The sequence below is a fragment of the Panthera onca genome, chromosome B2 (genome assembly GCF_046562875.1).
Source record: "Panthera onca isolate mPanOnc1 chromosome B2, mPanOnc1 haplotype 2, whole genome shotgun sequence".
NCBI classification, from domain to species: Eukaryota; Metazoa; Chordata; class Mammalia; order Carnivora; family Felidae; genus Panthera; species Panthera onca.
The window spans coordinates 42596633-42615981 of record NC_138343.1 but is presented as its reverse complement, the minus strand read 5'-3'; the positions used below and the strand labels follow the sequence as shown (position 1 = coordinate 42615981).

Genomic DNA, 19349 nt, shown 5'->3' with positions numbered 1-19349 from the left:
AGAGAGAGGGAGACACAGAATCGGAAGCAGGCTCCAGGCTCTGGGCCATCAGCCCAGAACCCGACGCGGGGCTCGAACTCACGGACCGCAAGATCGTGACCTGAGCCGAAGTCGGACGCTCAACCGACTGAGCCACCCAGGCGCCTCGCTGACCATTTTTTTTAAAAGTCAAGACAGGCACAGATGTTTGTTTGAGATCCAGCAGCAATACAAGTTCAGTGTAGCTTCCTTGGACCACAGTTGCGAGTTCAAACTGTGGGGAGACTTTATTCAACAGAAGCCAGCAAGGACAAGCGGAGAGACAGTGCTCCAATCCAGGAATATGTGGGATTCCATATGATACTTCAGCCTCCAGTTCCCCGCATCAGCTTTTGGATGAAGAGACATAAGTAAAGATGCAGTGGAAGAACACCGGAATGGTGTGAATGCAGCCAAGAGGAGGAGGACCTGACATATGAGGGAGAACTTTACCAAGAGCTTTTCTCAGGGAGATAAATGATTTATTTTGGTGGCGATTTCAGCACTCGTTGCACAACAGGACTCCTTACGTTGTCAAATATGTAGGCTTTATCCTTGAAATTTTAAAAATAAAGAGTATCCTAAAGTGTTGGCACAATCCGAATGGGAGAGATGAATTGATAAATAAATCTAGCGCTCTTTAAATGTGATCATAGCAGATAGAAGACGTTTGTTTTTATTTTTTATTTTTTAATGTTTATTTATTTTTGAAAGAGAGAGCATGAACTGGGCAGGGGCAGAGAGAGAGGGGGACAGAGGATCCGAAGCAGGTTCATGCTGACAGCAGATAGCCCAGTATGGGGCTTGAACTCACGAACTGTGAGATCATGACCTGAGCCAAAGTCAGATGCTCAATCAACTGAGCCACCCAGGCGCCCCCAGATAGAAGAGTTTTAAAGATTAAATGACAAATATATAAGTGTAATGCTTATTCTTCTGAAACAGTTATGAAGAATACTACAAAAAGGGTAGAGCCACTGCTAAATTAAAAATTCTCAACTTGGTATGAATTCTGAATTTGAACAGATTACAAATACCTTAGTGAAGTCCTGGATGTTGACAGAAATGTGAAGAGATTTCCAAAATCTATCATTTTAGATTTAAAGGTTCCCTTCCAAAGAACTCAGTGGGCAAGTCAAGAAAGTGTAGAAATGTGCACATGGTAACTTCCTGCTGTTTGCGGTTACTTAATTATAGATAAATCGGAAATGGGCAAATTGGAAATCTGATGACATTTTTCACAAAAGTGAATATTTTTGTTTTTTATATAAGTTAGCTTCATGTTTTTAGTGAAGATCACGCTTCAACCATTAGTTTCTAGCTTACGTTTCCTTCAGTGTTCTGAAATCCTATTTGATTGCCCTGCCAGAGGTTCTGAGAGATTTTGACCAAATGTCCTATGGTTTTGACTAAAACCAAATTTATTTGGAAAAGTAAGGAAAAGTAGGATCATACATTGGCCATGGAGGAAAGAAATGAAACATAAATCCAAGTTGTGGGGAGAAAGGAGATCCCGTAGAGGAACTTTCCATCCTACTTACTATGCAGAAGATTGACCCTCTTGATTTCTCTCTTTTGTATTTCCACTGCAAAACTTAGCTCTAAATTCCAAATCCAGCTAAATATTTGCATTGATTTCCACAAATAGATAGAATGCCTCAACCTTTAATGAGTCTGTATTAGTCATATTCATCTTCTGGGGCCCAGTGGACTCACAGAAGAGTCTTTACCCTTATCAGATACCTACTAATTGCATTTATTCTAATATATTCCAACTGACACGAAGTATTTGAAATTAGAATCAAGAAAACATTCAAGGGGCGCCTGGGTGGCTCGGTCGGTTAAGCGTCCGACTTCAGCTCAGGTCACGATCTCACAGTCCATGAGTTCGAGCCCCGCGTCGGGCTCTGGGCCGATGGCTCGGAGCCTGGAGCCTGCTTCCGATTCTGTGTCTCCCTCTCTCTGCCCCTCCCCCATTCATGCTCTGTCTCTCTCTGTCTCAAAAATAAATAAACGTTAAAAAAATTTAAAAAAAAAAAGAAAACATTCAAAAAAAAATCCTGTCTACTTATATATCAGTGCCAAATGAAGGGTTAAGATAACAATTTGTGTGATTGCGGGCACAACGGATACGTTATTTAAAGGGCATTGTTGGAATGAAGTTGAGAAAGAGACTCTAGAGTAAATTCCTATTTGGTTTATTGCATATCTTATTAAAATCATAAAAATGGTCAAGATCTGGTTTGTTTCATATTGTACACTTTATTTCAGGTTCAGCTTAGATAATTAGCAGATGTTCTCATTGAATGGGAATTGTTGTATTCTTTTACTAGCTATTGGAAAAGCATGCACAAGGTACAGAAAGAACATCTGAAAAGTACAGAAGGATCTACAGTGAAAATGTCTCTTCTAATCCCTGTCCTTTAGATACCCATTTATCAAGCTTTGCGCAGTGGCAGTATCGTAGCCAATGAGGTTTATCCGAGGCGCGATTATTGCTAATAGATACCCATTTATCCTTCAAGAGATAAGGACTATTACTGATGTTTGGTGTTCCCTTGCAAAAATATTCTATGCTTAAATGAGTTTATAATGTTCGGCGTTTTAAAAAAATAAGTGGTAACATAGTGCCACCCAGTTGGACACCTTGCATTTTTTCATACAATACGTCTTAGAGACAGTTCCATAGGAGTAGGGATGGAACTTTTGATGGTTGCTGTAGTTTCTGTTTCATTCGATGGATGTATCATAATTTATTTTAGTGTTCCCTCATTGATGAATATTTACCTCATCAATCCTAATAGTTCTGCAGTGAGAGTATAGATACGATATATAAAATTGTGTACCTGTGTAATATATTTGTAGGATAAATCCTTAGAGGTGAAATTGGGTCAAAAATGGAGGTCCATTTCCATTTGACAAGATTTTGCCAAATCGCCATCCATAGTGGTCATATTAGTTATACTCCTAGAAGGAATTATGAAAGTGGTCATTTTAGTAATTATCAGAAAAACAAATAATCATCATGTGACTATGACTGACCTCTAGAATACAGCTATAGTAATACACAAACTACTGTTTCTTCCTGTTGATTCTTTAATGTTAATGACTGGCATGTGGTATCCATTGAAGTATAAAGTGATTAAAATTATTGCCCCAATTTTATAGATGAGGAAACTGAAATGCAGAGATATTACATTACTTGACAGGACTGGTAACTGATAGGATCTGGACTCAGGTATTTGGAAAACCAGAGCCTGCAACTGAACCACAAGACTACCTTGCTCGTATTGAACATTTTAATTTTTTTAAATCACATTACATACATTTCTTGAGCTGGTATCCATACCCTCTTTGCAGATCATCTTTCTCTTTCTTGTGTCTTTTTGTACTTTCAAACCTGCCTTTTTACAGATGAAGCAGATTAAAAGAGACAGGTTTTGTTTTATTTTCTTTTGGCCCTAGGAACCAAGGTAACATGATTGTTTAGGACAGACCCCAGTATTATAAATAAATATACAGCAATTTTGTATTTTTCATTTTAAAATTGATGACCCTCAAGTTATTTCAGAAACATGCCCGACAGGTCCCGAAGAAACATTTGTAATGATAAATGTTTAAATGTTTTTCAAAAAAAAATAACTTCCTTTTATAACTTCTTTCAGCAAGCCCCCACGACGATTCTCATCTACACGCAAGTGGCTGTATTCTCCTGCACCCTGACAGGCAGGCCTAGGTGAAATATTGTGGGCATAAAAATTGCATTTGGTAGGTCTGCTAAGGAAGGGGTCACGTAAAAGTCATCTTTGATTTGTTAATGGAATTTTTTTTTTAAACGTAGTATATGGCAGCAGGAATGTGCATCCCAAAGGGGAAAAAAACGTCCATTTTATAAAAGTTTATTTTCATATTTTATACACTGTAGTTCTGTTGTGTGTTTTTGATTTAGTAACAATTTATGTGTTTTTCTGTCGCAGAGCACTGCGGCCTGTGGTGTTGAGGCTCACAGCGATGCCATCCAGCCCTGCCACATCAGAGAGGCCGTTCGACGCTACGGCCACAAGATTGGCCCCCTTTCCCCATTCACAGTACGTAATAACAGAGTTATAAAAAGTTATATTTATAATCTGAAAGAATTTTGATTTTCAAGTGGTCAAATGAAGAAGCAATGGAATTGTTGAAAGCAATTTGTGGCGACGGTAATTTTGTTGTATAAAAGTGGCATAGTCCTCTTGGGAAATAAAAGTTAGTCATTTTTGTCTCTTTTTGGAAGGACAATTTTTTTCTACAAAATATTATTTTCTTTCAATTACAAATTATGCTTTTTTGTTGTTGGGGCTTATATTTTCTATTTTTCAAAGCTTAGGTTTATAAAACTTTTTTGTCAAATTATATGTATCCAAATATTGCCAGAAGCACTTTATATTTTAAAATTGGTTAGATTGGCAATGCCACTTCTATCAGATGTCCTGCTCCTAAACATACTTTGAGTTGGAAGAAGAAGAAATGATTTCTTTACTGGCTTTGAAGTAGGCTGAAATGCAGATAGTCTTTCACATCTTCAAATGGTTGTAAAGCTTATAATCAGGGTTTGTTGTTGTTTTTTTTTTTTAATGGAGAATTAAAGACTGTATTTCAACAGCCTAAAGAAAGTGTGTGTATGTGTGCGTGTGTGTGCGTGTGTGTGCGTGTGTGTGCGTGTGTGTGCGTGTGTGTGTGTGTGTGTGTTTTATTTAAATGCTCATCTCGTGGCCGTTTTAAAACAAATCTTTATTCCTGTTAATAGAACTTTCTCCAAGTCTTTCTCTGTTGAGGCATGGGTTTGATATTCAGAAAGTGAAGTTTGATTGAAGGCTGAGGAACATTAGAATTTACTATTTGTTTGGTTTCTTCATATTCATTTCTGCTTAATACACTAAAGCAGACTACATATATGTTTAACATTATACACACATACATACATACATACATAAATAGGTATAATATACTATGCGTTTTCTCCTGAGGATGGGTTTTACTATTATCCATTGATAGAAATCATGATTTCTATCATCTCCTTTTTTTCTGCATTTTAGTTAAAAGGAATGCTTGCTTTCCATTCTTAATTTTCATTAGTGAATTATATGGATGCTCATTGTGACAGCAAGAATGTATCTCAAGCTTTGTATATTTGGGTCCAGAAGTTTTTTGTAATCATAACTATTATTTTCACTTTTGTTTAATATGTAAAATTTGTCTTCTATGTTATGAGGACATGATTTTAATACACTGATGAAAGCAATATATCCTTCTGCATGAATGTTTTTAGATCATTCAGTTGAAAGGACAGAATGAATCAAGTATCTCTTTTTCTTTTTTCCTGCGTGGTAGGTGAGATGATTTTTAGTGATAAGGCAAAATAAAAATGAAATTTAGAAAAATATGAGATGGTTGGAAGAATTTAAAAACTGAGATTGAAAGAACCATCTTCTAACAAAGGATTAAAACTATCAAGTCCATAGATAAGAGCCAAATAATGACTAAAAGGTTGAGGCAGTGGGTGGAAAGAGAAGGAAAAGGGGGCAGGTTAAAGAATAACAAGGGGAAACAGGATTTTTGAGAAAGAACCTAACTAAAATAATGGATAAAATTGCATAAAGGAACATCCAATATAAGGGGAAAATCTCCTAGTCATAAGAAGGAGTGGTGGCTGCTTCATTCTTCCACGTTTTTTATATGTAAATACATTGGACCGATCATTTAACCATCTTGGTTGATGACATTGTTTATATACGTGTGTGTGTGTGTGTGTGTGTGTGTGTGTGTGTGTGTGTGTGTGTGTGTATAAAGGAGGTTTTTCTGGTGTTGGGGGATGTTGATGTATACACACACACACATATACATATGTACACACACATACATATAAACAATGTCATATATATATATATATACATGCCTCACTGGTATTCTGTTATTCATGTATGTTGCTTTGATAATCTGAGATTATCAGATGGTCAGAAAATGTACTTGAAACCAAGTTCAGATATGATTTAAGCTACTGTTTATGTAATAAACATATAACCAATATGGTTTTTTAAATTAAAGGTTGCAACTTTTAAATGCTTAATTTAAACAGATCTGGAAAAATAGAACAAATAAACCATGACCTCGAAAGTTCACTTAGCCACTACCAGAGTGACAGCAATTGGTAAAAATCACCAGAGAGGGCGTGCCTGCATTTTCATCAGTCCTCAGAAAAGACCCACCTTGAAAAGTCTGCTTTATTACCTAGAGCTATAATAATTTGCCCAGGCTGCAGGACTGAATGTGCCTACTCTATTTTATAGCATGATTAATATGATCAGGAAGACCTAGTTTCATGGTATATATTATATATAATACATAAATCTGTCCCTTTTTTATTGAAGTATCATTGATACACAGTGGAGTTTCAGGCATACAACATAGTGATTCAACAACCCTATACATCATGCTGTGTTCACCACAAGTGTAGCCACCATCTGTCACTGTACAACGCTATTATAATATTATTGACAATATTCCCTATGCTGTTCCTTTCATAAATCTGTCTTTCAGATTAGTTAAAAATTCTCCTTAAAGTGGGACAGATTTGCAGACTGGGTATCTAACAATATGGCGCTTCTCTCCTGGCCCCCCACATACCTTCAGCTGCTAAAAGGAGGTGCTTCTGATGTTGGGGCATGTTGATGTCCAGCTCCTTGAGGCTCACTCCCTGAAATAATACTTCATGCTGCCTAGGGACACTGCTACGTAGGTTTTGAGCTACAACTCGTAAGAAGAGAGGAGGCATGCAGACTGCGTCTGTAGTAACCATGGATTGAGACCTAAATTTTCATACAGAAAAGTTGAGCTCAGTTACCTCTAGCCTACCAGTTCCTTTGTAAACTGAAATGCTCATAACAACTAGCTTATACTTATGAGACATAAAGATTGTGTCCTTGCACCATGTCATTCCAAATCTAAGTGCTTGTCTGGTGTATATATAGATGTGATGGCTAATTTAAAATAGCCATCACTTGATTCATATGTAGCCAATTCCCAATACTTGGAAATTGATTTAGAGAATGAAAATGACAGTAGGTTACACAGACATCTAATTCCAACATCAATCAATCAATAAACCCGGAGCAATCTGCTTTTAGTGAGTCCTCATTCCGTTTTCCACTCTGTTAATGACTTTTGACGTAATTTTGTACAAAAATCACAACATGCTCGGTTTCAGAACTACAGTTCGTTGCATAAAGAATTGTGAGTTCCTCACCCAGGCAATGAGTTGAAATGTCAGAAGAAGAGATTGAAGCTGTGTTAGGTGGAGGTGAGGAGGAAGAGGGAAACGATGCTTTGCACCTAGTGGCTGCTGACACAGAGAGGAAAGGGGTGGAGAGCTGAGACACCGGCCAGCCTGCCGTTCATACGCAGGTGGTGGAAACACTTCTCAGCCACCATCTCTGACCAAGGAGTTATGGCAGTACTGTGTCTAGCCTATTGGTTTTAGTTGGTGATTTCTTTCTTTCCTGTGTTCTCCTTTATTCGCAATCCTATGCAGAAGCTCAGAGAAAGTATCATACCTAGAAGATTGATGTAATTTTTCTGAGGTTAAGCTATTAATTAGACTAAATGATATAACCAAGGTCTAAAATTTGGGCCTTCCAACTTCCAGCCCCAAAATCTGCCTCCTAAAACACATTTGCGATTGTCCCCATCCCTCTACGTACCTGACTTTCTGGATACACATACTAAAGAACATTTTTAAAACCGAATTTTACCTTTTGCCTGTTGTTTATTTTTCCTATGATTGTTTCGTTTTCCCATAATTCTGGAAATCACCTCAGAGTCTGTGATTTGGGGGCGCCCGGGTGGTTCAGTCAGTTGGGCGTCCGACTCTTGGTTTCAGCTCAGGTTGCGATCTCACGGTTCGTGAATTCTGGCCCCACATCAGGCTCTGCGCTGACAGCACGGAGCCTGCTTAGGATTCTCTCTCTCTGCCCTTCCCCCCACTCTCCCTCCCTTTCTCTCTCTCAAAATAAATAAATAAACTTAAAAAAAAAAAAAGGCACCTGGGTGGCTTAGTCGGTTAAGCATCCAATTTCGGCTCAAGTCATGATCTCATGGTTTATGAGTTCAAGCCCCACGTCGGGCTCTGTACTGACAGCTGGGATCCTGGAGCCTGCTTTGGATTCTGTCTCCCTCTCTCTCTGCCCTTCCCCACTCGTGCTGTGTCTCTCTCTCTCTCTCTCTCTCTCTTTCAAGAATAAATATGTAAAAAAATTTTTTGAGGGGCACCTGGGTGGCTCAGTCGGTTGGGTGGCCGACTTTGGCTCAGGTCATGTTCTCACGGTTCATGGTTTGAGCCCCACGTTGGGCTCTGTGCTGACAGCTCAGAGCCTGGAGCCTGCTTTGGATTCCATGTCTCCCTCTTTCTTGCCCTCCCCCACTCACATTCTGTCTCACTCTCTCAAAAATAAACATTAAAAAAAATAAATTAAAATTTTTTTTGAGCTTCATCAAATTCAGTTTATGTAAGTTATTAAAAACAACTTTCAGAGACTGTTGAGTATATCAAAGTTGGTGATAATTTTTTATATTATTTCCACAGTTTTTACATTTTTTATATTTTACTGATACCATCATTTCTTTAGTAATTTTTTTCATTTACTGAGAGTAGTGTTAGTATGTTAGAAAATTAAGAAAACCCAGAATAGTAAAGGGTAAAATAAAACTTACTTCAAGAAAGGTATCAGAGCCCCCCAATAAAAAAAGTGTAGCAAAAGCTTTAAAGGAATTGTCCTATCAGAAGAATCAGTTGGTATTTAATTGTTTGAAGAATATTTTCTTCTCTCAACCTAAAAATTCACATGCTTTTGGTAATGGCTTTTAAAAATATATTCTTGGAACTTATTTGTGCAAGTTTTTTTTTTAAGTTTATTTATTTATTTTGAGAGAGAGAGTGCGTGCAAAGAGGGAAGGGCAGAAAGAGAGGGAGAGAGAGAATCTGTGCTGACAGCACAGAGCCCAATGCAGGACTAGAACCCACGAACTGCGAGGCCATGACCTGAGCCGACATCGAGAGTGGGACGCTTAAACGACTGAGCCACCCAGATGCCTGTATTTGTGCCGGCTTAGAAGTAAAAAGCATTTAAAGTTTTTGTGAACAAAATGTTTTTCAGGGAGAATACTCCAAAGAGTAACCCAGGGTAGTGGTTGTTCATCATGTAGAGGAAGGTCAAACGTGTGTTGCCCTTAGAGCCTCACTCTTTGCACGTGGTGTGCAAACAATCCCACCTCTTGGTGGGAAGTACTGTGAGTGGCTGATATAAAACCAGGTGTGTAATTTTGAAAGCCAGAAACAGGAAACCGTGTTCGCTGGGTGAGATGACCTAAGCCCGTGTGTAATGCCTAAATCTGTTTTAGCTTCTCCTGAGTGATATTCACAGTAGAAAAATATGTTAATCTCCCTGAACTTGCATGTTATCAGGTGACTCTTCCATTGAACTACAATACTGAGACGAGACAGTTGCTTATTTAAGCACCGTCGTTAAGCTAAATAATCCCTTACGTGCACCCCCAGCAGCGAGTTGTGCTTCAGTATCCATTCTGCCATCTTAAATTCTAAGGTAGGGTCACAGTACTGTATTTTAGAGCTGGCTGACACTTGAGAAGGCCCAGTTAGTCTCAGCCTCAGAGAAACTTGGCAATGTACCCAAAGGCACCTTGTAAGTGAGTGACAGGACTGACCCCAGAATCCAGCCTCTTCACTCACAAGTGTACTGTTCTTCCACAGTGATCCTTTACTTTGATGTGGGTATATCTATTGTGGGTTCGGGGGGGATGCTCTCATATCATTTGTTCTTAAGGAACGTTCAAAATAGACACATAGGTATAAAAAATGTGAAATTGCCTTTAAGACTTCCTCACATGAAGCTTCGAAAAACAAAAGTGGCATAGTGGATTGCTTTCACTATTTTGATCTAGACTTTCACATTCATGAATAATTCTTGCGTCATAAGTGCATTAGATTTGTCTGCATTTTATTTGTTCGGCATGGAAAATTAAATGTCACAAAATATTAGAATAATTTTCAAATGCAAATACCAAGTATAAATGGGGTAAGAATTCTTAAATATTTGTGTTGTTACTGGAAGCAAAAGTTTTCTCAGTACATTTTTTGGAAGTACTAAATCTATCCTTAGAGATTGGAGCAAATGTACCTTTTTAGATTTGTGGGCTACTGATTCTCTGAAATAAATTAACATATGGCATATTTATCATATGAGAATAACCTAAAAATGAGTGTTTTCTAGAAAAAAATGCAAAACTTCTAACTGGTTTTAATTTTAAAATAGGGCAGGGAGATTTCAGTGACAAAATTCATTATGTCAAATTATATGAAATTGTGGTTTCTCTAGGTGAAAAACAGTTGAATATCGGGACAGCATTCAATTTCGGATTACTTAAGGAGAGAATGTTTGAAATGTAGGGGTAAAGAAGTTGGAAGAGTTTGGCAGAGAAAACCATTAGGATCTGAGATGAGTGTTGGTTCATATCAAATCATAATTCATATACTATTTTAGAAAAACCTTTTCACTTGTGTTATTTTTCCTCACAACACAGCAAGATGAGTGTTAGTTATCCCACTTCATAGATGAGAAAATTGAGATGTAGAGAAAAATTAGGGCACCTGGGTGGCTCAGTCGGTTCAGTGTCCGACTTCGGCTCAGGTCATGATCTCATAGTTCATGAGTTTGAACCCCGTATCGGGCTCTGTGCTGACATCTCAGAGCCTGGAGCCTGCTTCAGATTCTGTCTCTCTCTCTCTCTCTCTCTCTCTCTCTCTCTCTCTCTCTCTGCCTCTCCCCCGCTCACTCTCTGTCTCTCTCTAAAATAAATAAACATTAGAAAAAAATTTTTTAGAGAAAAATTAAGTAACCAGCTTAAGGTTACATAGTAAGTACCAGAGTTCTGTCTGTGGCCAGGAATATTCTATCGATTGCCAGGACCATGGGCTTCAGTGAATTCTTACTAATCCTACTCATTAAACTTCCTCTTTGCAGAATGGTCTCTGTTCTTACCTTTTTAAGTGGTCTTATCCTCAAAATATGAGACCATATTGTTTAAACTACATTGTGTAGAAGACAAGTGTATGTTCCACTAGAAAAGGGTTTCTTCATAAGATATTTCAAAAAATCGATATGTTATATCTAGAAGATCTACTCTTAAAAGAACAGTGAAGGTGTTTCAAAAACAAAGTTATGGGTGAAAGTTGTAATATTGTATCCATCACAGTGTCCACTTTATTTTTATATTTTATTTTATTTATGCAGCGTTAAGAAGTTTTGATTCACAAATATAGCAGTTCTCAATAATGTTCTGCACAGGCCTGCAGTGGTCTTGGCCCAAAAGAAAAATCGTTAGAATTTTTTGCTTAAAAGTTGTTTGAACTAACAATATTTAACAAATGCTCACATTTTTAAACTAGTGATATTTAAAGAGAATCAATATATGCATTTCTAATCCAGGGTGACCCTTCTTGGATTTCTGGAAAAATTTTTTTAAGGTATCTTAAAACATTAGAAGCTACTCAAAGATGTCATAAAGAAAATCTCAGTCACCTGGAGACCCTTTTCTGACAAATACTTGCTTAAAGTTTCAGGGTCAAGTTTATTTTGCTTTGCCTGTTGAATCCAAATTTGATGAATGAATAATGAACTTCATTACTGAAACTATTTCTGCTGTTGTAAGCAGAACATCATAATTCTGTGTTGCCAGATCGAGGCAGCACAATCTCATTATACTGTAAAAGCTGTTTAGTTCATTTTTTAAATCATCAGACAGCAGGGAGAAGGAAAGTGAGATCTTCTCTCATTTGAACCCTCTATCTGCACTAATACCTTAAATTAGGCAGCCAGTGATTTTGTTTATAAGGACTTATCCAGTTCCAGTTTGAAAATTCAAGTATTATTGACAACTAGTTTGTGTCTGCAGTAAATAGCTACTATTCAAAGGCATTTTGCTTTTTTCTGCCTTCACCTCTGTGTCAGAAGTAAAGATCTCAAATTCGGTTCTGCGTTGGGTAGAGACCCTAAGGTGATGTAGTCATTTACCCAGTTGCATACAGAATATTTCTCTGGTCTGCTTTAAAAGCATCCACAAACAAAATCTAACAAGCCCAAATTCCAAGACGTAACCTTATCCTAATCAGCAAAACGTTTACAGGAAGTTCAAATATAAAATGTGAAAAGGCAGAACCTTTATTATGAGTAGCACAAAAATTGTAAATGGACATTCAAATCAAACATCATGAGGAGGTGCCTGGGTGCCAGTCAGTTGAGCATCCTCCTTCAGCTCAGGTCATGATCTCATGGTTCGTGAGTTCGAGCCCCGCATCGGGCTCTGTGCTGACAGCTCAGAGCCTGGAGGCTGCTTCAGATTCTGTGTCTCCCTTTCCCTCTGCCCCCACCCCACTCATGCTCACTCACTCGCACTCTCTCTCTCTCAAAGCTAAATAAACATTTAAAAAAAATTATGAGGCCCCTAGAAAATCTTCAAAGAATCCTAGAGTTTTCAGGAACATAGTTTGAAAAGGAGAAAACCAGTCTTCTGTAATGGGGGGGACATGTTTAAAGTAGATCTCAAAGTTGAGAGCCCTAATCAGCTCTGTGTAATTTCTCCAAGTGTGTATCCTTCAAAGTCTTTTAAAATTTGAAGTAGTTCAAGAAGTTAATGAATCTCTATTTATTGCAAAAGGCAGGCTGTATCTTGGAGAGTAGAGGAGGAATTCGAACAAGGAAAGAGGAACATTTGACAACGAAGAGAAACTTTTTGAGCAGAATATCCGAAAAGGACAAGATCTTGAGATTTGAACGTGTTATTGCAGTTTCTAGGTTTTTGCAGTCTTCTGAGGGAATGGCCAGAGAGTGGGAAAATATTTAGAGTGACTCCCAAAAGGAAATTATTTTTTCTTTAAAAAAAATCACAGGATTCTTTTAACTCATAAATTCATGAAAGCAGCAAAAGGATTCGTTGGGAGGAACTAACCTCAGCTGAGATCTTTCTAAACTTAAAAACTGTGCTCTAAAAATGGCAAGAATCCTCCTTTAAGTCTGTGAATGAACAAGAAGATGATATATATTTACATCTACAATGTCAGTATATTAATTAATAATAATAATAATATTAAATTGTTCAGGTTCACCTAAGAAAAATCCTATTTGAATTTTCAATTCATATTTTCTATCTAAGTAGGTGAATATTAGAAAAGAGCACACTGGTTTTATTAAAACACATTGTTTGTTTACCATCCCAGAAACATCGAACATTCATAAGGGAGTTTTGTTCAAGTGAAACATTTGTGTACTGTTTTATTGGTACTGTGACAGAAACCCCCTCCAACAGCCATGATGAGAGCCTGTTGAACTGGAGGTGATTTACTTTTTGATGATTTCTTAAATAGTGTTACATACTTTAGTCTCGCAAATATAATCATTGAACTGTCATTTAATTTACCGATGTAGTTGCAGACTTAATCCCACAACATAATAAGTGGATTGTTTTAAGTGGAAAATTTACACCTTCCCAAAATGAAACTGATACCTAGCTTTTATTGTAGCCAGCGTGTATTTAAGGCTCTATCCAAGGTAGGAAAAATACGCAGGAAAAAAATAATTATGCCTTGTTTTCCCGACTGGTGTTTTAATTATGATTTGATTTAAACCAAATCCCCTAGGCTGTGCATGCACAGATCAAATATTCCACCCCCACACACTGCCTCTGCATGACCCCAAGCTGTGAGAAGAGAAAATTCACGGCCCATATGTCAGTCAGATGTTAATTCTTGCCCTGGCACCTGGATAGGCTCTCCCACCTGATTGGAGTGCACTTTGCAGTTCTGGGCATCTACCCAACATGTGGAGTAGGCTCTCCAGATCTGGAAATATTTTGACTGATTAGTTGGCAGAGGTCGTGAGGGCAGAGCCCAATGTCAGGCCCTGAATTTGCCCAGGTGCATTCAAGGTGACAGTCGGGCAGCTGTGCCCCTGATGGAAATACCAGGGAGGAGTACTTGAGTTGACTCTCTGGCTCCAGAAGTTCATAGCCTGGCCTACAGGTTCCTGTCACTTCCAATTCAAACACTTGTGCAGATTTTATAGTTTCCAGTAGAGAAGTTAGAAACTACATTTCTGGCTCTGATTTAATTCTTCATTCCTGATCTAACCTAAAACACCCATTCCCATACTCTAGACTAATTAGGTAAGAGCCTCATAAGTAAGTGAGTTATAGTTGACACGCATTTCTCATCCAGGCAAGCTTTCAATAGTTTAAAAAAGAGAGAGAGGAGAAGAGAAGAGAAGAGAAAGAAAACTAGCCCAAGTTCTATAATGTGCTTTTCTCTGAACCACTGTCTAAAGAAGACAGGAATAGGGGTCAGTCCTCATGTGGGCAGACACCTTCAGTTTTTGGTGGTTCTTTTCACTCACACAACCAACTCACACATGGCTAAAATTTTTAAAAATGAAAAAGAAGGTAAGGCCAGACTCCATGCTACTACAAGTCCATCTGTCACCCACCACCGCTGCTGGAAAACCAATTCAAAGCACGTGCCTCCCTGATAGGGTAGAAGCATCCGTCACATACAAAGGACAGCAATTGCTTTCTGAGTTGAACAGTCCATTTGGCAAAATCCGTATTTGTACAATTGAACTGCTCATGATGGAGAAGTGGAAGGTCCCTACATGTGTTAACGTCCCTACATGTCCTCGGGCCCCTACAGCTCTGATATCTCCATTTATTAATTCAATAAACATTTTCCAAGTACTGTATTAGAAATACGTTGAAGTGGGGGTATGGAATATAGAGATAACGGGATGTTCTGACACAGTGTAGGAGATGTGCATACAGGCAGTGCCATGTGGCCAGTGGTGTCACAAGTTTGGACAAAGTGCTTCAGGTACAGAGGGAGGGCACAGTCTGCCTGAGGAAGTCAGGGGAGCTTTGTAGGGCCATTGACATTTGAATCGAATTTATGAAACAGAGGTAAGGGAAACGAGTAAGAATTTGGAAATGGTATTTCAGGTAGCAAAAGGAGCAGGGATAAAATGGGGGAGGAATACAGATGTACGAAAGAAGTATGGGGCACCTGGGTGGCTCAGTGGCTCAAGTGGGTGTCTGACTTTGGCTCAAGTCGCGATCTCACGGTTTGTGAGTTCGAGCCCCGCATTGGGCTCTGTGTTGACAGCTCGGAGCCTGGAGCCTGCTTCAGATTCTGTGTCTCCCTCTCTCTCTCTCTCTCTCTGCCCTCTCCTGCTCATGTTCTGTCTCTCTGTCTCTCAAAAATAAGAAAACATTAAAAAAGAAAGAAGGAAAGAAAAGAAAAGGAAGGAAGGAAGGAAGAAGTACAATTGTTTAGGCAAAGTTGAGGAACCAAGTCTGGAGTACCCTGAGGGGAGGGTGGAATGGGGTGATGACAGTTTGAAGACTTTGAATTCCAAGCCGGTTTACCTAGACTTTATGATGTCGGTCAGCAGTTATCTGTGCTCTACAGAAACCCCAAATTATTGTGCGGGCATTGTGCAAATAATAAAGCATTTTCTCTGAATAATACACATGAATTTTTATCTCTGATACACATTAGGTTCTCAATAAGATTTTGTGGGCAAAATTTCTTTTTAACGACTGATACGGATCAGGGAGCTATTTGAGAGTTTTTGAGCAAGGAGTGGATATAAACAGCTCTGTATTGTAGAAAAATAACTCAGATGGTGGTGTAAAGGAAGGAGTAGGGTTACAGGGTAGAACAGGCACAGTTCTAATGAGAGGCCAATTAGGTGGCCCCGCAGTATTGCAAGCAAGAAGGCAGAAAAGGCTCTGCTAAGTTAATGACATTGAGAACAGACAAGAGAGAATCCATTAAAGAGATTACTTGTTGTGAAGAATAAGTAGAACGAGACCCTGAATGAAAGAATAAAAGATGACAAGTTTATAACTTAGGTCAATGCCTAAAACATACAAAAATATTCTCAAGAATAAGTGTTCAGGGGCGCCTGGGTGGCTCAGTCGGTTAAGCGTCCAACTTCGGCTCAGGTCATGATCTCGCGGTCCGTGAGTTCGAGCCCCGCGTCAGGCTCTGTGCTGACAGCTCAGAGCCTGGAGCCTGTTTCAGATTCTGTGTCTCCCTCTCTCTGACCCTCCCCCGTTCATGCTCTGTCTCTCTCTGTCTCAAAAATAAATAAACGTTAAAAAAAAAAAAAGAATAAGTGTTCAAATGCCTACAAAGAATTTGCGTGAAGTTTAAAGATTCAACAAGGAAACTAATTTCAAAGGGCTTTCCAGAAAGTGGTTGGAGGGCTCAATGCATAGATCACCTGAACTTAAAAAAAAGAAAAGAAAAGAAAAGAAAAAAGACATTCTGGCTTTCTATTTGAACTTCTGGAAGTGTTTATATATGTGACCAGGTAGTCCCACATATTATCATGCTGTTCCGATAAACAAATTGACTTTCTAAGTCATTAATGAACTTGGTCGTGCATCCCCTGAAAGATGACTATAACAAGATTTCAAAAAGTTTGTTGTCATTAAAGCCACGCCTGCAATACCTTTGAGCTAGTGTGTAAGTTGCAAAGCATCATTTTTCTAAACTTTGATGAGCAGTTTCCATCTCGGTGCGAACCCATTATCCCTGCCACCACACACACCCCCAAAACAAGAAATTGTAAGGAACGAGAGCAGCACCAACTCCGACAGTAGATTTTTGACGACTGGTGGACGGATATGCTGTTAGGCGTGTTTTCCTCATTAGAGCAAAAGCCCAGTCTTACGGATCGCAGGGATGCCTCTCAGCGGAGACCCACTACATGCAGTTAGTTCGCTGTTGCCTGCACAACTGGTCCACCTCGCCAGGCACTTCCAGTCTGTAAGAAGCCCAGTCTCCATTTCAGACTTTCTGCCCTTCCTCGCTAAGAGCCCCTCCTTCAGATTTATGAAAGAAAACATTTCTTTCTGTGAAAGGTTTTTGTACACCCGCATCTGGAAGTGTTTATTTCAGTGGCATGTAAGCTATCTGTGGATTTAGTTAGCACCAGACCCCCTTTTGTGTACTCCTGCCTTAAAAATTTTATAAATGATCTTATTGAATCTGTGCCAGCGTGCACATGGTTTGGCTGATGGCTGCATATATCCCTTACCTGCCAGTCACCTTTGATTTATGTCCCTTCTGCTAAGCTTTTACCTTCCAAAAATGGTGCCACCGCACTGTCCTCTAAACCATCCTATTGATGAAATTACTCCAAGACGAGTTGGTATGTTTTCGGTTGCCTATGGACAGATGAATTTATATTTGTCTGCCCTTTCCCACTTCTGGTAAAGCCACTTAGAGAGGAGGATTGGACATGTTATGTCATCAGTCTCTTTATTCCAAATGAATACCATCTGAAACACTATGCCAAGTCAAGACCAAAGTGACAAAGAAGTGTTCTTTGGCCTCCACTTCGGGTATGAGGCCTTTTTTTTTTTTTTTTTTTTTTTCCTGCAAAGATGCCTGGAGACTTTTCCTTTTTCAGAAAAGAGGAAGTAAAGTCTCAAACAAAGTAAGTAAACCTCATCACAAAGGTAGAGACTTTGTAGGCTTTACACAGCTTTACTAGTTTGTGAGTTTTATGGTGTTTTCTGGAGAAAAGCAGGTGGCCTGGTAGTTCTTTAAAATGTGGGCTATACGTGGTATTGGTTGTGAGGAGTTTCATATTTCTAAGAGAGATCCTGAAGAGCTAATTTTTAAGAGTGTTTGACAAAAGGATGCATCATTTTGGACTCATTTCCTGGAAGTTCACTGGTCATCAGACATGCCCTTTAATTCGATGTTGTAGGTTACTAGCTATCACCACCGAAGGTGACCTTAATACTTAGAGCGAATTTTCTAATGAGGAAGTCAGTATTGTGCTAATAGAGCATGACATGATTGATGCAATTTTTAAAGTAGGTTTTAAACACTCAAATATCTCACTTAAGCAAGCTTGGCAAAGACCTGCTCTTCTTCTATTCTCTATGGTGATAGGGGAGTATTTTTAAATTTCATGATTGTGCTTAAAAAAGGTGTGGAAGCATCTGAAACAACTCAGATTATACAGATCTCAGTATCCTAGTTCACAAACTATCGTAAGCACGGGAAAGAACTTCTAGGCTGCTTGGCTGTGGGCCCAGCAAGCCTGGAGGCATGTATTCCAGAAGACTCAGGCAGCTTCATTTACACGCCTGAAAATGCATGTGGAACTCCCTGTGTTCTGTCAAGGTGAAGGGTGTCTCAGGAGCGTGTCAGCCACAGTTGCGTGGTCTAGTCAGTCATGGTACTGACATGCTTTTCAGAGAAGCATTACAGGCAGGACTGCTGTTGTCATTGAATCAGCACCAGAGAGGCAAGCAATGTATTTCCATTTAAGTTGGCACTTTTCTGAGAAGGAGAAAAAAATGCACATACACACATATAATCTTTTAGATCGTTATAACTTGTTTGTATGTGTGCCTGTGTGTGTGTGCACACACATATGCACGTGTATATGTACATGGTCCCTTTTAAGAAGATGGTCTTCTGAGGTTTTTAAATGTATATCATTTAGTCATTACAACAACCTAGAAGGTAGTACCACTATTAGTTTCCTAAATAAGTAGAGAAATATAAAAATATGGTCTTAAAGGAACCAGCATCACTGATACTGTTTCGTGGAAATGATTACTTAACATTCTGCCGTCTTTGACGGTTTCTCAAGAGTTCTGAGTCAGATGACTTTCGCCTGAGCTACAGTTTAATCAGCTGTACAAATAAGCAACTTTTAGTAAATATTTAGTGATAACCCTTAAAAGCTCCTAGCACAGTGCCTAAAATGTAAAACATGCTCCCCAAAATGCAAAGAATGCTTTTAAAAAAAAAAACCGTTATTGTCCTAATAGAATTCAAAACGAGAGATGAAAAGGCCAGTTTACCAACAACACCCTTGTAAGAATTGCAAAAGGAGGCTCAAGCCTGACCTCTGAGCATGAGGTGGACACCCAGACCCACTCGTTGGCCGTCTTTGTAGCCTTCAGAGAATTCCCTTGTGTTTCTGTGTCCATTTTTATAGTTTCACAGTTTCTTAAGATCCATGAACACTAGGCGCCTTTCCTGCCCCACATTTTGCCCTTGTGTGGGCAAACAGGCTCATGCTGAGGACTGTTTCACTTCCGGTGGTGGTGGCATTACTGACCACATATGGGCAGTGAGGCTTAGAGGCAGAAAGAGTATATAGTGAAAAGATGAAAAGCCACAGAAATTGTGGGTTGCAAAAGTG

The 19349-nt window shown here is 39.0% G+C and overlaps 1 protein-coding gene and 1 non-coding gene across 5 annotated transcripts in view; both read left to right on the top strand.

Moving 5' to 3' along the window:
• SUPT3H (SPT3 homolog, SAGA and STAGA complex component) overlaps positions 1–19349 on the top strand; it is a 539689-nt gene that overhangs the window by 446482 nt on the left and 73858 nt on the right. For all 4 annotated transcript variants that reach the window (XM_078446962.2, XM_078446964.1, XM_078446963.1 and 1 more), the window contains exon 11: positions 3996–4106. In XM_078446962.2, the coding sequence (XP_078303088.1) occupies positions 3996–4106 (111 nt within the window). The remainder of the gene's footprint in view (positions 1–3995; positions 4107–19349) is intronic.
• LOC132668166 (U4 spliceosomal RNA) lies at positions 2460–2605 on the top strand. The gene has a single exon (XR_009605515.1). It is a non-coding gene; the product is annotated as a U4 spliceosomal RNA (small nuclear RNA).